This window comes from Tiliqua scincoides, chromosome 9 (assembly GCF_035046505.1).
Source record: "Tiliqua scincoides isolate rTilSci1 chromosome 9, rTilSci1.hap2, whole genome shotgun sequence".
NCBI classification, from domain to species: domain Eukaryota; kingdom Metazoa; phylum Chordata; class Lepidosauria; order Squamata; family Scincidae; genus Tiliqua; species Tiliqua scincoides.
This window is the reverse complement of record NC_089829.1, coordinates 47,550,404-47,568,790: the sequence shown is the minus strand read 5'-3', so window position 1 is coordinate 47,568,790 and position 18,387 is coordinate 47,550,404. Positions and strand designations below refer to the sequence as shown.

At 43.7% G+C, this 18,387-nt stretch overlaps 1 protein-coding gene across 3 annotated transcripts; it reads left to right on the top strand.

Annotated features, from left to right (window-relative positions):
- The first annotated feature begins 872 nt into the window (after nt 1-872).
- Nucleotides 873-18,032, top strand: HSDL1 (hydroxysteroid dehydrogenase like 1). 3 transcript variants are annotated; one of them, XM_066637604.1, is made up of 6 exons: nt 873-954; nt 2,864-3,027; nt 6,125-6,357; nt 9,264-9,709; nt 14,292-14,519; nt 15,757-18,032. In XM_066637604.1, exons 3-6 carry the CDS (start codon nt 6,138-6,140, stop codon nt 15,856-15,858), a joined length of 996 nt encoding a protein of 331 aa, XP_066493701.1. In that variant the 5' UTR covers nt 873-954; nt 2,864-3,027; nt 6,125-6,137; the 3' UTR covers nt 15,859-18,032. The 3 variants fall into 3 exon arrangements, with proteins under 3 accessions (XP_066493701.1, XP_066493703.1, XP_066493702.1); XM_066637606.1 differs by lacking the exon at nt 2,864-3,027 and having other exon boundaries at nt 876-954; XM_066637605.1 differs by lacking the exons at nt 873-954; nt 2,864-3,027 and adding an exon at nt 3,041-3,159.
- Nucleotides 18,033-18,387: the final 355 nt, after the last annotated feature.

Below are 18,387 nucleotides of genomic sequence, written 5' to 3'. Positions count from 1 at the left end.
TAGTTGAAAAGCGGTATATAAATATTGTTAATAATAATTAATACATACATACAGCTTGTTTTGATAACATCAGGCAGGAGGGAAATTTTGTGTGCAAGAAAGGAAACTAGAGGAGGAAAACCTTAAAATTACCCTCAGACCTCAGTCTTTAATCCCAGGTGCAAGGGTTATAGTTACCAGTGGTCATGCACTCTTTTAATGCACCCAGACGGAAGCGTATGCAACAATTTTATATACATATTTATACTTGATGATTTTGGTTAGAAACCCTCAAAAGTCTAGTAATACAAAGCAAAAGAAGCAACTGAAAAGCATGACACTGCTGGCATCTAAATAACCCTGGAAAATTACCTGTTTTGACCTGCTGCAGGAAAGAGTATACAGAGGCCACCTGGCAGATTCCTCTGGAGGAACCTGCTCAGATGAGGTTCAAAGAGTGAAAAGACCCTGTTTGTGATCACCGCTTGCTTTGCTTCAGAAGTTTGCTAATCTGGGTTTCTGAGGATACTCTTCAAACCCAAACAGGTTTGTGTGGGAAAAGGCACTCCTTTAAATGCTACCCTCCAAACTATTTAATGAAGAAAAAATGTAACAGAAAGCTGTAAATCTGTATCTTTTTAAAGAGCCACTAAACCACTTCCAAGACATACCAGGTTCAAATTGTAGTGCTTGGATAGAAACTAAGGTCCCAATCCTATCCAATTTTCCAGTGCCGGTGCTGCTCTGCCAATGCAGTATGCCACGGCTTTTCAAACTGGGGCATCGCAATGCCCCAGCCTTTGGGCCCTGGCCTCTGCCCCCTTAAGGGGTGGGCGCAGCCTGGAGGCAGGGAGGAGGTGGGGCTTTAGTGGAGGTGGGGCCTGATCACTCCACTTTTACTTTAGCTGCTGTGGGGAGCTCTGCCAAAGGTCTCACCAGGCTCCCTGCACCCTGGGGAAGATGCAGGAGGCTTGGGTAAGTGCATCCAAGCCCCTACAGCCCCCTGAGTGGCATGATCCTGTGGATTGTGCCACTGCCTTCCAACTGCCCCTGCGAGCACTTACAGTGGTTCAAACTCTCCATGAGAGTTTGAAAACCACTGGGGTATGCACTTCTTCCTGTGTCAGGGAGGCAGTCTCAGAGGCCTCCTCAAGGAATGGGAACATTTGTTCCTTTATCTTGGGGCTGCATTGCGGCTGCACCAGTGCTGGAAAGTTGGATAGGATTGGGCCCTAAAGCTTCTATCCTATGCACTTACTTGGGAATAAATTCCACTGAGTTGGATAGGGCTTCTCAGTCAGTGTGTATAGGATTGCACTGTAAGGCACAGAGCTATCAACTGGGATTTCCCTAGTTTGAATGTTGCCTCTGCCATAGGCTCATCAGGTGGCTTCAAGCAAAGGCCTTTGTCTTGACCTCAGTCTTCCCAAGCCTGAATATGGAGGTAGCAATGCTTCCTTATCTTTATACAGTTGTGGTAGGGAGTGCACCAAGATCATATGTGGAAAGTGCTGTACAGATGTTAAGTTTTATTCTAGAACGATTAGGAAAACAGTCTTGCATGAATAAGTGTGTGTGTGTGCGTGTGTGTGTGTGTGTGTGTGTGTGTGTGTGTGTGTGTGTGTGAGAGAGAGAGAGAGAGAGAGAGAGAGAGAGAGAGAGAGAGGGTGTGCAATTGATCGAGCAAGCAAGCATTTCCGTATCTGCGCAAGCTTCTTTTAGGAGGTAACACACTGGTGACCAAATAAATGTGGCCCCATTTCACATCTCCCTCGCCCAGGAAGCATTTGCAATAAACACGCACAACTTTTCCAAGCATCAGTTCCTACAGAAGTGCCTCATGCCTGGGAGTGTTCCTTTGTATGCCCTCAGTCACCACCACAGAACTGTTCCAGGAAATAGATGCTAAGGGCTGTTGTTACTAAAGCACTTTGCTTGTTGTTACTGGACATGGAGACTTGAAGCAACAGCTTGAGGAATACTGTGGGGAATGATGAACAGTTAAATGCTTTACTACAATGGGCACCCTCCACTAGGAAGCAGGGCCTTTTCTGGTGGTGAGGCTTGTGAAATATATTCCCTGAGAAGGACCAGAGCTGGTCCCTACCCTACATAGCGAAGTTTAGGAGATCTGTCAAAAATGCTAGCTTTTTTGTTTGTCTTTTGGAGAAGGATGCTGACTGCAGTGATGGTGATCCTGGGGGAACAGTATTTTTTATGTTGATCATTCAATTGTGGATTTTGGTTCTGCTGACACTGCCTGTAATTCATGTCTTTATTTTATTGTTAGCCTCTTGGGGTTGCCTTGGAGGCAAAAGGGGCCTGGTAGAGGGTGGGGGAGAGAGAGAAATCAGTGGGTTTTTCATCTTCACCAGAGCTCTGAAGTTATACGCCGTTCTTTTCATTATCATTATTACAACTTTTGGTGCGAAGAGAGCATGATGCTGTTAAGTTACAGCAGTGAAAAAGAACACACACGCACACCCTTTAATATGCATACCCTGTTTTCTTTGCATTTTGAAACATTTGCCTCTATGTGTCATTGCCACTTCACATCTTGTATGAAAGGCTTTCAGATGCCCTGTTGGAGTGCAGCTCTAACAACGTTGCACTGTGCCTGCTGTGTAACTGCTTATTCTATTGTCTATTGTTTGCTTGCAGACAAGGAGTCACACCCTAGTATTAATAGAAATGCCTAGATCCTCTCGCCAGGTTTATTTGGGGCAAAGAGCTTTTCTAGTATTTCTAGGATTCTAGTATTTTTCTTTGCTTTTCTAGTATTCCATCAGTATTTGCTTTTCTAGTGCTCCATCAGTATTTCTAGACAGTGAGCAGAAGATAACATTTCATACTATGTTGCTTTCTTGTATTTTTCTTTTTTAAGGGTGTGTTCAAAGTCTGCCACCTGCCTGGGAAACTGCAGAAGCTGGCAGCATCAAAACCTGGATTGTGGATTGTCATCACCTAACAGTGCAGTTGTTACTACATTGGCCATTCCAGAAATCCACTTCCCAGGATTTCTCTCAGAGCTGGAGATTGCCCTTCAGGGTAAGGGGTGGAGAAAAGAGAATTTTCTTCCTGCTTCAGCATCAGGCTCCAAGGGTGGGGGAACCCTTTTCAGGCAGGAGGCAGTATTTATATTCCAAAGCAGAGGCTGCCTGAATAAAAGAAGGAAGCCAGGTAAAAGGGAGACACGCAATGAGTTTAATGCCTGTCTTTGCTTGCTTGGTTTTTAAAAAGAGCATTGTTTGCATGGGCAATCATTTCGAAATTGTTTATGGAGCTGAGTGGCAGCTTTGTTCAAGGATCATGTGCAGTTGCTTCCATGCTTGAATAATTCTCTTTTGTCTCCAGTTGTGCACTTTAAAACTGAGATAACTGGATTTTATTAAGAATTTAAAATTGCCATGATTTCTGGGACAACTGAGAAGCCACCACCATGTCTTGTGTGTTCCTTTGTTTTTTTCTATCCAGAACTGCAGCTATATGTGCACGCTTACCTGCCAGTAAAGCACTGGATTCAGTGGAACTTACTTATGTATAAACAGGTCTATAAATCAGTATGCCACATTGATTTTGTGTAGTGTGCACAAAATTGCACAACTATTCTTTCTGACCCAGCAGGCCTGGCAATCAGTTCAGAATTTGTGAAAAGTACTCTCCATGCACTTGTCCCCTCCTGTCATAACTTTTAATGTTTTTTATTTTTTAACCTTTTAATGTTACCAAGATTGTAGTGAATGGCTTATAGATGGCAAGTATGAATGGACCTATTTGGGGATATTTGAAGATATACTGTATATGCATGGTATATTTACTGTCTATGGATTAAGGTCTGTTGATTGCTTCACATTTTTCACTATATAAATTTTTTGGCTCTCAATGTAAGTAGTATTGTTATGTATATAATTACCCCATTCTTCTTTGTTCTTTTATGTTGATTGTGCTTATTTTTTTTCAGTAATGAAGAGAGTGGAAGACTAATTAAAGAAATAGAACTTTATTTTCATTCTTCATGCTAACCCACCCACTTCTCTCTCTCTCTCTCTCTCTCTCTCTCTCTCTCTCTCTCTGCCTGTCCACTGGGCTATGCAATTGTCCTGGCTTGCCCCTAGTTTGCTGCACTGCTCTCACTGGCAAGTCAGTCTTGGAAAATCTGTTACCTGAGGGCCAAGAGGCTCATCATACTGAACATCCACCTGCAACTACTGCCCAGCAGCCAGGTAGCTGCTGCCCTCACATAACACTGACTACTCTCCCTACAGGCCAACATCCATGGCCTTTTGCATGGTGTCTGGGCTACCCCTGCCTGGTTCTGTGTATTGCACTTTTCTGTGTAAGCATTTGCCTTGCAACTCCCGTAATACCTCTTTCCCAACATGCTGCTCTAGCAACCATTGAGATAGGCAAGGATGCAGAAGGATTAGCTGGAAGGGAGAGAAGAAGACAACATGAGAAAAGGAACATGTGCCAGAGACAGGATAGACTAGAATAGAGAAGCTGTGAGAGAACGAGAGCGCACTAGGATCAGAAGTACAATTAAGGTGCAGAAGTGCTGGGGGCCAATAGATTATGTTAACTCTTTGCTCAGGCATAGCTAGAGCTGGTTGCAAACAATTGGTTCAGGGCAAATTGCAAATAGCTGAAGTGGCTGGAGTGCACGAACACCTGTGCAGGTGTTCTAATCCTACCTAATAGATTAGATATAATTTTTTAAACCTTTATTGAAGAATGAAAATAATACAATAATAAAATCTTGACACAGTGTATATATACTATAATAATAAAGGAGGCAAAAAAAGGACACACACACACACACACACACACACACACACACACACACATATAGAAGCCTTATCATACATCTTATATAACAAAAATCAATGATAAACTTCTATAGATGACTACTTTGAAAAAGGTTTCCAGATTTTCATAAATTTATCCATACAAAATTGCCTTTTATTGACAGCTGATTCAAATATAGAGAGAGTTGAGAATTCTTCCATCCATTGCATAATAGAAGGTGGGTATTTATCTTTCCAGCCTTTCAGTATAAGTCTTTTAGTGACAGGAAGAGTGCAGAGAATCCATTTTCATTGACCATCCAATAGTTTCCATAAACTCTTATGGAAATAGTGTAGGCAAATAGTTTAAAAGAATATATCCAAGAACAAATTCTACTTTGGGAGGCAGTTCCATGCTCTCAGCTTCTCAACTTTCCTGTGGGTTTCGTTCTTTTGGAATGGGACTAAGGATAAAACGAACACTGATTTTGGAACTGATGCTTTTTGCTGATGCCTCAATGGCCTCTGTTTGCTTTTTTAATGGATCTTGGCCTGTAGGGAGACTAGTCAGTGTTATGTGAGGGCAGCAGCTACCTGACTGCTGGGCAGTAGTTGCAGGTGGATGTTCAGTAAGATGAGCCTCTTGGTCCTCAGGTAACAGATTTTCCAAGACTGACTTGCTAGTGAGAGCAGTGCAGCAAACCTTTGATTTAACAGACCTCAACAGAATTAATGGGTGTTATCTGCTTCATTGAAAACTATGTGTATGTTTTGCAACTTTGCATACATTCTGCAAGTCTTTCAGTGGCACTTGAAGACCTTTCTGTTTTCTGCTGCCTTTCTGAATTGGAGTGATTTTCTTTCCCTTTCCCTTTTTGGGTTATGGGATTTGTTTGATGTCCTCCCCTCCCACTGCTTGTTACTGCTTTTTACTGTTATTTTCTGTGTTTTAGATTGGCTTGGTCACTAGCATTAACCACCTTGGATGCCTGCATTGGAAGGGAAAGACAGGACATAAATTCCTCACATAAATAATAGGAAAAGAACTTATTGGAGAATGCCTTTCCTCCTAGCAGTGATGGGTGGCTTTTGTTGAACTGAAAGCACTTGCATGCAATTAATACAGAATCCCCCAAAGGTGCCGGTGTCAAGATTTTAATAATATGCAGATGTATATAAATATATAATTGACTCTGTTTAAACACTGGTGATTAATAACTCAATTATTCTTTCCTTGGTTGACAGCGTGACCTCTCTGAGCTTTCAGCTGTGGAAATAGTAGGGTAGACATAGTCTCTGTGACTTCCACTTAATCTAATGACTTTATTCCTCACCGAAATATTTTGCATTTTATTTTCCAGACATTCAGTTGGCATGGCTGCTGTGGACAGCTTCTCCCTCTTACTCAGGGAGGTTGGACGGTCCTGCAGTTCTTATATGGAGATGTTGGCTTTCATTGGTGCCCTCTATATGGCCAAGACTTGTTTAACCTTTGCAAATGACACTTACACCTTGATCAGGTTACATTTCATTCCTAGGCTGGTCAGAAAGGCTGATCTAGTTAAGCTATATGGAAAATGGGCTGTTGTCACAGGTAAGAGACTGCAACTGTTTTTTCTTGTTCCCCTGAATGAGAAATGATGTCTGTGACCAAAAATGAAACACTCCAGTAATAAATATTTCCAAACTGAATTGTGCTTCAACACATTCCATTTGCTATCTTGCTGGCAACTCTGGAGTCCTGGATCGGTTGATTGGATCTTGGCTTCACCTTGCCCAGAATTCTGACTTTGTACTTTCCTGAACATTTTCATCTAATACAGTGATTTTCAATCTTTTTCATCTCATGGCACACTGACAAGGCACTAAAAATGGTCAAGGCACACCACCAGGTTTTTGACAATTGACAAGGCACACCTTGCTGCCAGTGGGGGCTCACATCTCCCATTGGCCCTATTAATAAATGACCTTCCACCAAATTCCTGTGGCACACCTGTGGACCACTTGCGGCACACCAGTGTGCCACGGCACAGTGGTTGAAAATGGCTGATCTAATACATCTAGCCCTGCCTTTCAAGTCAACTTGGTAGCTGCCTTGAAACCCTGCTACACCCTGCCAAAATTTGAGTTCCTCTCCTTGGCTGTACCCTCTGTGCTTAGTTCATGGCCCTGTGAGGGCAGTAAGTAGGCATCAAGAAATGTGAAATAAATGCTCACATCACATCTGAAACCACTGCAACATTAAGGTATTTTCCCCCTGCCTTTCATAACAGCTTCATGGCAACTTACAATATGCAGTTAAAAATACAATAAAACAGAAAAAATCAAGCAGAAAAAGACAAGACAGAAAAAGAAAAAAAACACACAAAACATAACAAAAATCAGTCAAACAGCCAATCAGATCAATTTAGGAGACAATGTTATATAGTACTGTTCAAGGGCCAAGATAACAGGGCAGGTTTTGCCTGGCATCTAAAAGATAATAAGGAAGACACTATATCAATTGTACTCAAACATTTTAGTATGGGGAGACACACTTTAAGGAATGTCACTCTGTCGGGATGCACTGGAAGTGATGTCATGGCTGGAAGTGACATTGTCAAGCAGGAAAAATATGACAAAATGAAATCAAATTAAGTAAATTAGAAGTTTACAAAAAGTATAAGAAGAACCCTCCTAACCCTCCCAAGTAGTTGCAGATCTGTTTAAAAAAAAATCCTCACACATCCCAAAGGCTGCAGTCTTATCCACGCTTACCCAGGAATAAGCCCCATTGACTATCATTGTTAAAAGCATATATATAGTAACCTGTTAAAAAGGACAGTTCTGTAACATTTCCCCAAACGCAGTCATATACCATGGCAGCATCATGTCTAATACGTTAAAAATAAAATACACATTGAAATGAATGGGAACCCACTTGAAATTGACTCGTGACCCACCTAGTGTGTCCTGACCTACAAGTTTGAGAACCGCTGCACTAGATGACCATGCTTAGCAAGTTCTGTACCTTGGATATTACCACTGCACAGGCCCTCTCTTCAGTAGCCAGCTACTCGCCTGTCTTCTCCAGGTGCTCCTGCCTTCAGAAGTCACAATATATCCATAGATTAGAAAATGGTCTTGGGCCTTTACAGGCCTGCATTCCTAGGCAGCGTCTTGCTGTGAGACACAATCCAAATGCATAAAACCAGGACTGTGAGATTGAAGCCAGCACTGTAAGCCATTTATCTGGAAGTAATACAAGTGGTGTCTTGGCGTACGTGGGGGTTCTGTTCCCAGAACCTCAACCGATGCTGAAAATTGTGTTAAATGAAATCAGTTTAAAGAAACAACCTCCTTCACTCAGAGGTTTAAAAATAGCCTCCTTTAGAATTGTAAGTGGGAGAGCAGCAGGAGGCAGGCAAGCCATCAATCCACAGCTTAGTTTCAGTTCCCTCAGAAGCAAGTGACCCCTCCCTTCCCCCTGGAGCACTTGAAAGAATGCAAAGTGGAGGTGATAATCACTTCCACTTTGCATTCTTATCACCTGGTCCAAGGGGAAGGGAAGGGTTGCTTGCCTCAGAGTGAACTAAACTTCTAAGGCCCTGGGGAGAGACATGGAGTGAGTGAGTGAATGAGTGATTGCCTGTCTGCTGCCGCTCTCCTGCATTCCATTGAGATAAAACTGCAGGTGAAAAATCCGTTAATAATTAGGTTATACCTGTATATCCCTAAAGCAGTGGTTCTCGCACATTTAGCATCGGAACCCACTTTTTAGAATAAGAATCTGTCAGGATCCACCAAAAGTGATGTCATGGCCGGAAGTGACATCACCAAGCAGGAACATTTTTAACAATCCTAGGCTGCAATCCTACCCACATTTATCCAGGAGTAAGTTCCATTTACTATTATTTCTAAAAGAATATACATAATAGCCTGTTAAAAGTACAGGTCTATAACATTTCCTAAATGCAGTCACATACCATAGTAGTATCAAGTCTAAGATATTAAAAATAAAATATTGAAATGAATGGGGACCCACCTGAAATTGGCTCACGACCCACCTAGTGGGTCCCAACCCACAGTTTGAGAAACACTGCCCTCAAAGATTCCCTGGTGTGAACCTGCCCACTCTCCAAAGTCATCTGGAGAGGCTCTCCTGCATGACTCACCTGGGCAACCCATCTTGCCTTATCTATACTCTCATTCCATTGGAGACTGAAAATAGTTTTTCAAAGGGAGCTTTTTACCTTGTGGAGGCTTCAGCGTTGGTTGCTGCTGCTGAGTTTTTTTTATTTGTCGGGTTCTCTTTGACATTTTGTAATTTCTGTTTTTTTTCTATTCTGTGTTTTTTATTGCTATACTGTGTTTTGACTGAGCTGCTTTGAATGATGTTTGCTTTTTTCAGTCATGATGCAAAGATTTTAAATAACAAATTCTTCTGAAATCTGTTTGATTTACTACTGGTGAATGCATTTAGGATTGGCATGCCAAGGTTTCGTTGCTCTCCTCTTGCAGGTTGCACCTCTGGTGTCGGAAAGGCCTATGCTAAAGAGCTGGCAAGCCACGGGGTTAATGTCATCTTAATTAGCCGGAACAAGGAAAAACTGGATGCTGTTGCCAGAGAGATTGCAGATACCTACAAGGTTGAAACAGTTGTGATTGTGGCTGACTTCAGTAAAGGCCATGGGATTTATCCTGTCATTGAGAAAGGCTTGAAGGGCAAAGAGGTTGGCATCTTGGTGAATAATGTTGGCGTGTTCTATGACTGTCCAGATTATTTTACCAATCTGACACAGGATAAAATCTGGGAGATCATCAATATCAATATTGGGGCAACTACTATGATGACATACATGCTGCTGCCAGAAATGGTGGAGAGAAAGAAAGGTGCCATTGTGAGTATTGCATCTCTGGCCTGCTGCCAGCCCACTCCGCACATGTCAGCATATTCTGCCTCCAAGGTACAGTTCAAAATATATGTATAGTGTGTGTGTGTGTGTGGGGGTGGGTGGGTGAGCAGTTTTCCTTGGAAGCTTTTAGAACAGCCAAATATGATTAAATTATGAAGAAAAAGATAATGTGGTGAAATGGTAATGCAAAATATAAGTACTACACAAAGTGGTATATCAAAGTCAAAAAAAGAAATAAATACAATGGCGCACAGAAGAACAAAAGAAAAAAAACCATTTCCCACTTAAACACCAATCATCTCTGAACCAGTGTGTGCTTCGTTTACAACAAGGTGGTCTTAACACCCACATCCTAACATTGTTTACGCAAAGGAGGATCGCCTGTCATTGAACCTTGTTTACTGTTCCAATTTGGTCTAAAATTCTTCAAAACCTCTCTGCAGCTATTCCATCTAATGGTTTGTGTATACAGGTGGGCCTGCTTAAAGACCTTCAGACCTTCCATGACAAACCACTTATAGGACAGTGATCAAACTACAACCAAAAGGCTCTTAATGGGACAAGGTCTCCTGTAGCCAGCAAGTGGCTTGATTACACAACAAAGAAGAGGCTGTTAATGAGGCAATCAGGTCTCCCATAGCCTGCACAGTGAGTGTCTGGCAGGGAGTGTCTGTTTACACAACAGTGTTGTGGGGATAGGAGAAGGTATCATGGTCCTTAAGTGACCCCTGTACCATATAAATTTGTTTATTTTGGTGAGATCCCAAAGTTTTACAAGCCATTCCGTTACTTTTGGCTGTTCCACTGCCTTCCAATATTTTGCTGTTATCTGTCTCACTGCCAGTATGGTACATTGAAAAGCGGTATATAAATACTGTTAATAATAACAATTAATAATAATGGAAGAGGGGTGTTGTTTCACTCAGAAGATTTTTCTTTTTACCTGTTCTAGCAAGGGGGTGGTGGTAATTCAGCACTGAGTAGTTGCTTTCTTCACTGAATTTGAAGCAGCCAAATCACACTGCAGACAGGTAGGCTCTGGATCCTGGAAGGATACTGTGTCTAGTACAATAGTAATATCTAAATTAGTAATTAACAAACCAAGAACATTTAAAATGTCAGTGTTCAACATTTCAGTTTCTGGCTTCATCTGTTGCATAATGATCTAAAGCAGAGAGCGTTTGGGAACTGTAAGTGCTTGTGGGGGAGGGGAGGAGGCAGCAATGCAGCCGCCATGATTGTGCAGCTGGGGACAGAAGGGTTTTTTCCTGCTCACCTGGGGTAGTAGTCTGGGGAGCCTGTGACCCCCTCTGCAGTCCTCCCTGTGCCTCCAAACTGCTATAATTAGCACCAAAGAAAAGTCATTTTTGGTTTCGTGACAAAAACTGGAAGTAGCTTTTCCTTTTTTGCCACTGCAAGAATGATCAGGATTTCGTTTGTCACTCAGGGAGGACAGTAAGTTCAACCATGGACAAGGTATAGGAAAAAATGAGAAGATGCTGAATGGAAGTTGGCTACAAAGGGTGGCAATGTTTCTTTCTTTTTGAAAACACAACAGCTGCCAGACCATTTCTTATAAACAGAGGTGTTTGAAAAAGGTGTTATTTATCTTACTCAGAAGTAAGCCCATTCAAATGTATTGGAGAAAATTTCTGGAAATATGAACAAATGTGCAGCTCAGTCCGCTCTGGGTTTCCCTGTGCTGATGCAATGGCACCAGCACAGGCTATGCTGAATCCCATAGGGTAATTTAGCAGGGAGTATGTCTCCTTAAGGTAAAGGGATCTTTGTCTCCTTCCGCCAGAGAAAGCCCCAGCCACTGCTATGGGTAACTTCAGGCTTGCGCCAGTGATATTGCTGGTGTAAGTCCATCTTGACCCATGTTGGAGGATCAGGCCTGGGAAGGGGGATTGCATATGTGCTGCATCACCAGTCCCATCTGTATAAAGGCAGACATTCAGAATTAGCTGAATCATAAAACACCGGTGCAAAAACTCACTTAATGAGCTGGAGAAATAGTTATTAATAAATGAATGAGTGGCTTGTTAGTCTGACACGCAGGATTAGGAGTGGCTGTTCATCAAGTAAGGCTTGATCCCTGCTCTTGAAGCCCAAGCCTCTCTTCTGGACCACCCCTGTTCCTTGTACTTGTAATATGGACTGTTCTGAGCTGCAAAATGGGCATGAGACTCTACAAACAGGGCTAATCCATCCATGGGGCCACCTGGGGCAGTTTTCTCCATTGCTTGATTGGCAAGGGGTGCCATCCTCTTTTGTTGCCTCTGCTGCTCCTCTTCCTGGATTTAGGAAGGAAGGAAGAGAGCAGGAGAGGGGAGTGGTGGGCGAGTGCAGGGGTTGGCAAACCCCAGCCCACGGGCCATTTGCGGCCGTCAGAGACCCCCAGTCCGGCCCCAGAGAGCCTCTCATCTCCAACTGGCACTTGGCCCTCTGGAGACCTGCCGGAGCCCTCGCTGGCCCAACATGACTGATCTTTGCAGCGGCAGCAGCAAGGGAAAGGCTGGCTCTGCAGAGCTTTTCGGCTCTTGCGCCAGAGTTCTGCAGAAGCCCTGCCAATTCGGCAAACAGGATGAGTTTGGGGAGGCCGCAGCAGAGGCCAGAAATTGGATGGGGGTGAGAAGTCTGGTGAATGCTGCTGGAGTGTAGAGTGTGCTTTGTGTTGGGAGGGGCGGGCGTGAGGGGGAAAAGACATGGAGCTTTTGAATGGGAAGGAATGTGCGCCAACTTAGGAGTCAGGGGGTAGCTGGGGGCTCTGAGAGATGGAGAAATAGGGTTGTTTCCATGTGCTGCTTGTTTTCACTCGTGTGGCGGGTGGGGGGCACTGAAGGACGGGAAATGGCTCGGAGATTTTTTTCCCCTCCTTTTCCTGGTGCTTTCTAATAAGTTGGTGGCTCTGAGATTTTTCCCCTTCCCCTCCTGGGCTTGAATGATGTGTTGGTGGCTCAAGACAACAGCTCCACCACTCACATTAATAGTCTGTAGTTCTCGTGAGTTTTCTTTGCATGCTTATATTATAGTTCTCATGTTTATTATTAATAAGCCTAGTAAAATTCATTCATTCATATAAGTTCCATCTCTAAAGTATTCATTTATGTAAACTTATGTAAATTTATTCAGTTTTAAAATGTAAATTAATTCTTTCCTCCTGACACAGTGTCAGAGAGCTGATGTGACCCTCTTGCCAAAATGTTAGCCCACCCCTGGGCTAGTGCATCAGAAGTGGAAGGAAGAGGCAGACACCCTTTGTTCATCCACCACCAGAAATGACCCCTCAAGTCTACCACGCTCCTCTCCACCACACTTTCTCTTCTCCTCTGTTCCCCTTTTCCTTTCTGAATCCAAGGAATGGGAGGAGAAAGAGTGGTGGAGACTGTAGCTAATATGCCACGGGGTAAAGAAGTTTGGTGCGCTGCCTTGGGTGCCTCATAGACCAGCCCTGCAAACAAATCAGTCTCTGAAAACCATCTGATATGTCACTTGTGCAATAATGCATTTTTCTGTTTGGAATGACTATAGGAAGCAGAGGCTATTTGATTTGAAAGAAGGATCTGTAAGTCACTCTGAACCCATGGAGTACAGTGGAAATACAGTGGAAATAGAGTGAAAATAATAACACAGGCCTACAAAACTGAGGGTCAGAAAAGTTTTTCCCAAACTTTATGGTGGTTTGATATGAATTTGGGGTGCCAATTCCAAAAAATGGCATCCATTTTGCCTGATCACGTCTAGTTTTGGAGATACAATATAGCCTCATTAGTGACTGGTTCAAGCAGCTTCCTCATGAGGAAGCCATGTTGTAGGTTTCCTCATGAGGAAGGTGTTTGAACCATTCACTAAAGAGGCTGTGCTGTGTCTCCAAAACTAGATGTGATAGGGCAAAACGGATGCCATTTTTGAAATCAGCACCCCAAATATACCCAGGAATTGGTGTAATGTTTAAGGAAGCAAAATGTGTGTTGGCCTCTGTAATAGATTCCATCTCTAGCCATGATTTTAGTGTATTAGTTAATGAACTCTGTTCTTCCACCTCCCCAGAAAGCTCCTTTATAGACTGTACTGTAAACTAAAGGTAGAAATGAGTCCCCTGATTGCTGCCTATGAGTAGGGCTTTTGGGGATCTGGGCCTCTCTTCTCCCTGCAGACTACTATGCAACTCAACAATATGCTGGCAAAGGAATCCTTCAATGCAAGAACGTATGCATCCAGGCAGTGCTAGGCTGGGGACACCATCATCCTCCAGAAAGTGTATTTCATGTCAAACAGTATGTGTTGCAAAGAGGGCCGGTAGAGACCTCAATGTCTGAGAGACGTGGTATAAAGTAGATTTGAGATTTCCTGGAGCTACATCCTCTCTCACTTTCTGTATTCTACCCGTGATTCAACCAGAGCTGAGATTTGAACCTGAATTTCTAGAAACTGGGAAGGACACAAGAAAAAAAAAGAAAGCACCGAGAGGTGGAGTGGGATGGGCAAGAATGTATCGGCTTCAGATCGCCATCAAAGCCATTGGCCGCTCTGGCACAATCTTCTGCACACCATGCTCCCTAAGCAGCTGGGCCTTGTAGTTTCTCCATGTCAAAACCAGAGAATCCTAACAATGTGCTTTTAATCTTAGGCTTACGTGGACCATTTCAGCAGAGCACTTCATTACGAGTATGGTTCCCAAGGCATCTTTGTTCAGAGCTTACTTCCATCTTTCATGTCCACCAACATGACAACATACAGTGACAAGCTCAGCCAAAAGGGGATTTTAGTGCCTTCTGGTGAAGAGTATGCGCATCATGCTATTGCCACCCTTGGAATATCCAGAAGGACTGCAGGATACTGGCCACATTCAATTATGGTGAAGTTGTGAATTCAGTTATTTGGAATAAATTTTCTCTTGGTTTTCCAGGAAGGAAAACCTGGATGAACACAGACCCTGGGTTGATTTAACAGAGCTTATGAAGCAGAATCTAGTGGAGGATCCTGAGCTAGTTTGTGTTACGGTTTCAAACACCACTCAGTATTGCCTGGCTACTGTTTCATAGATCTAGAGACTGGGAGCAGGGCACAACTCCCGTGTTCGAATGCATATCATGTGCTCTTCTGCATATTATGAACCAACATAGTTGTGTTTTCCAAAGCCTTCTTGACTTGGGTGATGAGAATGTCTGTCAGAGAAATTTTTCCCCATTTTCATGCAATAAATTTCCAGTTACAATACGATTTTATTCAGCTCAGGTTGAAATGCTCTGTGGCTGGGGTGGGGGGGGGAGGGAAGCTTATTTTTTTCTCAGTACCCCCATTGTTATTACAAATGGTTCGTTTTGAAGGGCGCAATCCAGAGAAGTTCCTTGAACCAGTCCAGGAGGGTCACAAACATGCCGTAAAGCAAGTTTGCCCCTCCTTGCAAGCAAGCCATGCCAGCACACAGAAGTGCACTGGCACATGGAGGCCGAACCCAGCCTCCACGGTGGCTTGCATGGCAAGCCTTGCGTCAGCCCAACTGGGTCGACGCAAGCTCTGAGGTGGGCAGGGAGGAGGCGGGAGGGAGGTGTTCCAGGGCGGGGGAAGGGTGGGTGGAGGGCAGCCCCAGGGGCGAGGGGGTGGGGAGCGGGAGGCGGAGCAGGGACCCTGAAGTTATGCCAGATCCCAACCTCCGTTCCTGGGGAGTTTGGAGCGGTTTGAAGCCACTCCACTCTCCTCGGACTTGCGCCACCTCTGGTGGTGGCACAAGTCCAAGGAGACCCAGAGGAGCCAGGGTGCCTTACCTATAAGGGGAAAAATTTCCCCTTACCTCTGACTGAGCCACTTTGGGCCCCTATCCTGCGCTGGATACAGCACAAACCTCTTGGCTTGCCTCTTGCACCACAGGATAGGATTGCACCCGAACTCAGTTAACTGTTGATAGGAACACCTGTTGGTAGGAGCCTGTGCATCACTGGTGACAAGTGGTCTGTTAAGAAGACATCATTAATCTGCTCTCTCAAATCAAATGTTGGAGAGGGAAGGGGGGAGGATGGCAGGAGAGAATGTCAGCTATAGGTGAATCACTGTATTAAATAAACCCTTGAATCTAACTTGCTTATGTTTTGTAGGTTCTCTTAGGACAGCACGTACCAGAATGGCTCTGGGTCTGGGCAGCATGCCGAATTGTCACCTATGTCTTCAGAAAACCCACTTTGAAGAGATTGCCTTGAGAATATCTTCTGAATAACAGTCAGCATCAGGCAGTCCATTCTGAGCATTGCTATGAAATCTCAGCTGCTCCAAATGAATTACTTTCTTGTCAGCTAAAAGAGGTTTGTGTGTGTGGTGGTTGGGGGCTGAGATGTGAGGCCTTGGTCATCATGTTAAGACTCCAGTCAGCCTGTCTAGGAATAATCTGATGTTTCTACAGATTTTATATGAGACCTTCTGAAGTAGCAAATTGCTTTGAATTACCCAAATACATATTTCATGTCTTTCATCTCTGTGTGGGAAATGTTTATGATTTTTTAAAAACATACTAGCAGCTAGTAGAATTGGTGCTATCTGTGTATGTTTCATGCTTTACTTCCCGTATTTCTTTGCCTTTTTCTTGTTGAAAGAAAACCCCAAGGTCTGCTCACAAGAGACCAATAAAATACATCTAGGTAGAACAATATGAGAAAGCTTCCCATTTCTCCTTCTGCAGGGTAGCTGTCCTCTGGTGGATTTTGCTTAGTGCAAGGAGAGGCCAAGTGGCAGTTGGCCACTTGGAAGGAGCCTCACAGTGCAGTCCTTTGCATGCTACTCAGAAGTAAGCCCCATTGGATTCAATGAGACTTACTCCCAGGATAGTGTGTTAGAAGCTCCCCTACTTAAGGACAGATTAGGTTCCAGGGATTTGTTTGTAAGTTGTCCAGGTCCAAAAATGCTATATTGGTAGCAAACATGGGAAATATGAAAAAAATGTAGTTGCAGTGCATCACTCTATATTGTGCGGTCTTAACTTGAAACACAGGCTAAGGGGGCTTGCTGGAATAAGATGGGGAATGTGTGGGAATGGCCGCTCATGCCATCTGTGGACACATGGCCAGGCATGTTTGGCTCTTGAAAGTTCTTAAGTTGAATGTTCTTGAGTAGGGGAGCTTCTGTATAGAACTGCAGCCCCACTGTGTCTCCTGTCAGATGCAATGCATGCTCCTTGTCTTGTTGTCCCGTCTCTCCCCCCCCCCCATATTTTGCATTCAGGTCTATAAGGTTAAACTGAAATATGATGAAAGGTGCACTCTAAGCCTCCCCCTCTGCCAAGATCCTCCTTCTGGTTTATTGGATCTATTGAGGACAAATGCCATCTAATTGAGTGATTTGTAGAGATGCAGTCTTGTTGCTGTACTTGAAAACTGCCTCTCGTAGGAAGAATATCCTTAAAGTCTATTTGTGCAGTGACTGTAGAATAATCAGTGGCAGCTGATTTAAATAATCTCTGAATTTAGTTTCTGATTAGTGCTTTCCTGATTAAATGTAGACGTGAAAATCACTGCCCCCCTCTAAAGGCATCATAATCTGTCTCCCTGCCCCAACGCCAGTTAAGATTTTACAGTACTTGGGTCACAAGAGTGGACACAGAATTCCATTTTTGGAGGGTATCATAAGTTTACTTTCTTGAATAAAAGCTCATTTAGAGGGATTTAGGCTGCAGTCTTATACAGTCTTATCTGGGTGTAGGTCCCACTGAACTAGGTGGAATTTACTAGGCATGTATAGGACTGCGATGTTATTTTTCCATAAACATTGTTAGATGCTGATAGTGTATTGCCAGTTAGCAATTAACAATACAATTCTGTGCATATCTACTTAGAAGTAAGCCCCTTGTGTTCAGTGAGGAAAAGATAAGTCTTAAGGATGGTCAATCCAGTGACACTTATTGGAAAGCAAATTGATTTAATGTATTCAGAAACTGAAACTTTTTAGGTGTTTCTAATATCAGTTCAATGCATCTGAAAGAGCAGCAAGTAAAGTTAAAAATACTGTAGCTAAATTCAGATTTGATGCTACATCGCAAAGGATCAGGGTGCGTCATAGCATTGTAGAACAAACCCCACCCCTCAAAAGCTCAGTCTAAGGCTGTAATCTTACACACCCATAATAGAGAGCAAAGAGTTTGTGTCAAACATGCGGCCCACACGCCAGATATGGCCTACAGAAGCTCTTTGTGACATAGCAGTGGCGCTCTGCACGGCCAAAGATGGAGGCCTCCAATCCTGTTCCAAGGTCTTGTCAGACTTTGGAACTTGATGTAGACAGAGAAGTGGCACTGGTATTGTATTGGGACTAAATAGATGGCACAGATGACTTGGAATTGTATAACAGCTTTATTGTAAATAAATCCATTCCTTCATGACCAGCATATGTGGAGTTTTCTGTCTTGTCATATCTTAAAGAGCAGGATTTGTGAGTCAGAATGTCACAGAACAGCCCCTTTGATGCAGTATTGCCCCTTGAGCAGATTCCTGTGCATTCAGTGGGACTGGCTCACATGTACCATGGCTGTGACTAGAGGCACGCAGCAGCTTGTGCCAGCTGAGGTGATGCAGCCGCCGGGTGAGGTGGTGAGGCAGAGCCTCTCCACCGGAGTCCTTCGAAAAGTGCAGCTGCTACGTGAGCAGTCCACCAGAGTCATTTGAAAAGCGAAGCCGCCAGGTGAGGTGAGGCAGAGCCTCCCCACTGGAGTCCTTTGAAAAGTGCTGCTGCTGCCACTTTTC

Excerpts from the sequence above, each read along its gene's own strand:
- HSDL1 (XM_066637604.1), top strand. The coding sequence starts at position 6,138 with ATGGCTGCTGTGGACAGCTTCTCCCTCTTACTCAGGGAGGTTGGACGG. Across the intron at positions 9,710-14,291 it reads CAGCATATTCTGCCTCCAAG|GCTTACGTGGACCATTTCAG; the intron begins GTACAGTTCAAA and ends TTTTAATCTTAG. Across the intron at positions 14,520-15,756 it reads ACTGGCCACATTCAATTATG|GTTCTCTTAGGACAGCACGT; the intron begins GTGAAGTTGTGA and ends TATGTTTTGTAG.